Source organism: Mus caroli, chromosome 5 (genome assembly GCF_900094665.2).
Source record: "Mus caroli chromosome 5, CAROLI_EIJ_v1.1, whole genome shotgun sequence".
NCBI classification, from domain to species: Eukaryota; Metazoa; Chordata; class Mammalia; order Rodentia; family Muridae; genus Mus; species Mus caroli.
This window is the reverse complement of record NC_034574.1, coordinates 128,698,698-128,703,554: the sequence shown is the minus strand read 5'-3', so window position 1 is coordinate 128,703,554 and position 4,857 is coordinate 128,698,698. Positions and strand designations below refer to the sequence as shown.

The window sequence follows — 4,857 nt, the reverse complement described above, 5'->3', positions numbered from 1 at the left end:
TCTCTGTCTTTCTCTCTGTCGGTCTGTCTATCTGTCTGTCTTTCAAGACAGGGTTTCTTTGTGTAACCTGGCTGTCCTGGAACGTTCTCTGAAGACCAGGCCGGCCTTCAACTCAGAGATTAGACTGCTTCTACCAAGTCCTAGAATTAAAGACCTGACACTGGCTTCCCCTGCCTGCCAACAGCACCCAAGGAAATGTCAGTCCCTCGCTCTTTGTGTGGTCCCTAGTTTTTTTGCAAGGTCCTCTGTGAACTCAGAAACACCAGTACTGTTAATTTACAATGTGAGATAATTTCAGTTCCCTGGGGTTAATAAGAGGGATAATTGCCCCTCCTTAGGAAGTAATATGGATATGGTTACTAATTTTTATTTGGAGTTGTGTTCCCTTTTAAATTCTGATCAGAAGAGAGGAAAGTATATAAAGATATGGGCATGACTAATGTAGACTTGAAATTCAAACACCATCTCTGCATTAGAAGAAAGGCTTCCACAGGAACACACACAAAAGCAAAGTTCTAGAACACAGAAGAGAGAGAAAAGAAAAAAACAAAACCCAACGCAAACCCAGAAAGATAGCTCATATTTCTGTACATTACAAAGATTTTTTTAAATAAAGAAAAAGTAAATACAAACCAAAAAAAAAACCAACAAAATAACAGGAAAAAAAAAGACATAAACTCCCCCACCCTCAACTAAACAAGATATGGAATTATAGTATTACCACGTTTCAAATGGGAGGCTAAAAAACAAACAAAGACATAGGTGGGGTTAAAATGTTGAGCTTCTGTTTTTTCCATATCTTTCTTTCTCTCTCTTTTTCTTAATGATCTTAATGATAGTGTCTTAATGCTCCCAGTATTTATGCCCAAAGACATTCAAAAATATTTCTTGAAACAGTGAAGGCACCATTGATGCCCCACCCTCCCTTCATCTCACCTTTCTGGGTACAGAAGAACCAGTCTCTTTAACATTCCAACCCCCACCCCCAGTCTTTTTTTTTTTTTTTTTTTTAACTAGAGGATTCAAACATAGGTTGCAGACCCAGGATGGTCTTAGACTGTGCAGGAGGCAAGGGTGAGGAGAAAGAGTCTGAGCTATGATTTGAGATAAGAGTAAACAATGTTCTTGGAAAACTCCTTTGGCCATGTGAAACAGTGTTTTGGGCAGAAGATACAAAGTACTGCCTAGACCAAATGCTGACTCAAGCCATTTGACTTGTGTCAAGGTACCTTCTAGGTACTGTTGCCATTTTGTCAGAACTGCAGGAGTCTGGTTACTGTAGCCATTTTGTTTACACATGTACAGGACCCTTGCAAGGGGCCACAGGCAGGGAAGTTGCTCAGAGTTCNAGGACCCCACAAAAGGGGTCAGAAATAGGATGAGACTTGGTTTGAAACCAAACCAAACCAAACCAAACTCAAACTGTGTTTTGGGCTATCTCAGGAGGCCATACATGGGAGACGGTGCTCGGTCTTTTGTGCTTTGGAAGTTTGGGGGTGGCCATGCTACTTCGCAGGTTACCTCATCAGTTCCAGCCCCTGCTGGGCTGCTTTAAGATACCCCTTTGTTCCCTCTCCCATACTCAAGACAGATCCAAGAGACATCGCTGTCTTCACAACTGCTGGCCTAACCACAGCCTCAGGAGCTAGGCCAAGAACCTGGCATCCTTTCCAGGTAGGACAGCCTAGAGGCAGGTTCATCTGTAGATATCCTGAGAACAAAAGCTTTGTGCCTGTTTCCTTTCCACCTTCCTCTCCAACACCACAGGAGGAAGAGTATTTCAGAAAAGGGAGGGAGTGAAAGAAAACAACCAAAACCAAAAAATCAAAATGAAACTGACATGTAGAGGTTTGTGTTGGCTGCAGAGACCTGAAGTGTGGGGATGGCAGCTTGGAGCATAGCTGAGACATCGTGGGTAATGCATGGCTGCTGTGGAAGGGACCCTGCTATCCTATCCCAAGTTCCTGAGCACACCCAGAGGCCCTGTCAGCATTGCAGCACCTTCTCCCTGCGAGGCCTCAGCNTCATGCTCTGACGGACAGACAGATGGGGTCTATAGACCCTGTGTGGCCCACATTGGGAGAAAAAGGTCTAGTGTTTTTTGTTTGGGCTCCTACGATCATGTGATCACATCACATGCTTGCAGATCTAGAGGTGATTGTGTCCCTCCNGACGATGGGTGGGCACAGTTTGTGGAGCGGGTAGTAATGGTAGGGGTGTTATAGTTTTCTCTGTACTATCAGCCTGGGAGGAGAGGCTCACAGGTTGGAGACACTGGTCCAAGGTGGGCAATGCGGGGGCCAAGTACTAAAGAAGCTCATTGCATGGTCCGGAGAGAAGTGAAGGGTTAATGGAAGGGGCTAAGAGGAGGGAAGAACTCAGTGAAGGGGTAAGGGCTTGGGTGTCACATGACACCCGCTGCAGTTTGAGTCATTTCTCTCTAGGATGTGTTTACAGTCTGCNCCTGCTCCCTGAAGGCAAGAAACCTCGGTTTATTCCCCAGCANCNTATCCNGACTACCTCTATGGTCAAGCCTTCTCTGACCTTCACTTTGCCAAGTCGAAAGTAGCCCAGGCCTGCAGGTGCCCACTCACCCCCAAATTCTCACCAGACCACCAGGCCCAGGTGAGAACAACAGCCAACCGACATCCAACTGAGCAAGGCACCCGACTCTCCTTGTAGAGCACAGGTCAGAGGGATGGGAACAGGGAGAGCATCTGTCGGGTCACCTGGAGACCCATCACGGCCCCGCCCCTTCTGCTACCCTGCCCCAGCCCGCACGGCGCAGTCCGCNGGCAAACAGCGTGAAGAACCCTCCACAAAGCCAAGCTTACGTACATCGGGCGGGCTGTGCGCCGAGCCGGGGCGACCGCCGTGCGTTCCACTTCGCTGCCTGCTGCCTCCGTTCTGCTGGGGCGACCCCCATCCGCTGCCGCCCGATGGGGATGGCGACCGGCTCCCGCTGGATCGCTGGCTGCCTGTCTTCCGCCCGTCATCTCGATGCTTGGGGCTCAGTCTGGGGGAGCAGAGGGATGGGGGAGCCGGCGTGGGACGCCCCCTCTGCAACTGACCTGGTTCCCAGCTGCACTACCTTGAGTTCCCATTTAAGTTCTTCCTCCAGATGGACACCAATTTGCTCTGTCTGATGAACTTTGGTTCTGGGGACTGCTCCCGCATCCCAACCCTTAGGGACACAATAATTCCCTCCACCCCACAACGATGTCTATCTATCTATCTATCTATCTATCTATCTATCTATCTATCTATCTATCTATCTATCTATCTGTAATTTTTTGAAGATGATCACATGTAATCCGGGCTGACCTTCAAACTCTACATCTAATCTCGAATGACCTTGAACTTCTGATCCTCCTACCTCCATCTCTGAAGTGCTGGCATTGCAGGCATGCATTACCACAGTTGTTCTGGGGGGTCAAACCCAGAGCTTCGTGCACACCAGGCAAGTACTGTAGCANCCTGCCCTGAAGCANCCCCTTTGAGCACAGCCCCAGGGTTCAGCCTACCTGCTGGGTGATCCGGAATCACTGTAGTGTGAGGACATTGAGGGGCTGTGGGAGCTGGCGCTGCTGTGGTGGTGGAACCTTCGGCCTGGAGACTCAGTGTGAGGCCTGGGGTGGGCAAGAGGAGTTGGCCTGATGGAAGTGCTATTTGCCTTGACCATGGTGTAGCCTGGCCCGACCGCAGGGACTTGGGGTAGGTAACTCAGAAAGGTCACTGGGGGATCAGCCCCACCCCCAGCACGGCCTGAATGGGTCTGGGTATAGGGTCTCCAAATCATTCCTGAGAGTTAGGGAAAAGCATTTCTCCTGGGAAAGCCCCAACTTCCAAAGACCATCTCACCTCTCACCTGATCTTGGAATGAAGGTGTGTGGCTGAAAGGATCAAGGGACAGAAAGAATGCATGGGTGGCAAGGGACCTAGGCTCCAACAATCCTAAGTGGCCACTGGCTCACAGGGCTTCCTCGGTGCAAGTTAAGTGAATCTTAACTTTTCCGTCTGGCACAACTGGAGAGCTACCCTTTGAGTAGTACCCTTTGCCCTTGGAGGTATGATTCNAGGTGAGTTTAAGAGGTTGGTTTGGGGTGCTAAAAGGCCAGGTTTTCTGGGGATGGGGGAGCAGAGGGTGTGTTTACCTCTTTCGATCTTTGTTTTTTTCTTTTCGTTTGCTCTTGAGGCTTCTCGATCTGCAGGGAGCAGAGACTGAGTCTGAGAAGAGCGCGCCAGAGAGTGACTGTGTAGAGCCCGCACTGGAGCCCAGCTGAACTCAGGTACAGAAGCTTGGAAGTTCGAGTTGCTCTTCCCTTAGGTGGGAACTTTCCTGGCTGACAGGGATCTGCCCATAGGGTACAGCCAGGCTTCATGAAGAGGGGTGTGTACGCATGTGGTGCTGGCGGGCACACTTAAGTGGGAGCACTACCACAGAGCCATGCTCTGTCTGTCACATTCTGCTTTCTGTTTCCCGTTTAATGATCTCATTCTATCTCCCGTTCCCTCTCTGATGCCACCAAATCCTTTCAAATCCCAAACACATATAACAAGCACAGAAATGTACTTCTTACAAGAGAGAAAGGAATAGGAAAGGACCTGGGAGTGGGAAGTCTTCTGCTTGCTTTGAGCCTCAGAATCTCCCGGAAGTGGATGTAGCAGTACTAGCTCACTTACATACAGGTCCAGTCCTAGTCAGAGGGGCTGAACATAGCATGTGTCCACTAGGGGGCAGCAGAGGCCCATGCTACCCATCCACTCTGGGAGGGAGGGGAAGGGCAGAAACGGGGTGGGGGAGGTTCTGGGGGTGGCGATTGGGAAAATAAAAAGGGTAGGGTGGGGGAACTGTAT

The 4,857-nt window shown here is 49.7% G+C and overlaps 1 protein-coding gene across 1 annotated transcript in view; it reads right to left on the bottom strand.

Moving 5' to 3' along the window:
- Positions 1-4,857, bottom strand: part of Srrm3 (serine/arginine repetitive matrix 3) — a 38,733-nt gene that overhangs the window by 14,202 nt on the left and 19,674 nt on the right. Inside the window, exons 8-10 of the mRNA XM_021163407.2 lie at positions 4,155-4,205; positions 3,525-3,629; positions 2,765-3,016 (exon numbers count right to left, since the gene is read on the bottom strand). Of these exons, the coding sequence (XP_021019066.1) occupies positions 2,765-3,016; positions 3,525-3,629; positions 4,155-4,205 (408 nt within the window). The remainder of the gene's footprint in view (positions 1-2,764; positions 3,017-3,524; positions 3,630-4,154; positions 4,206-4,857) is intronic.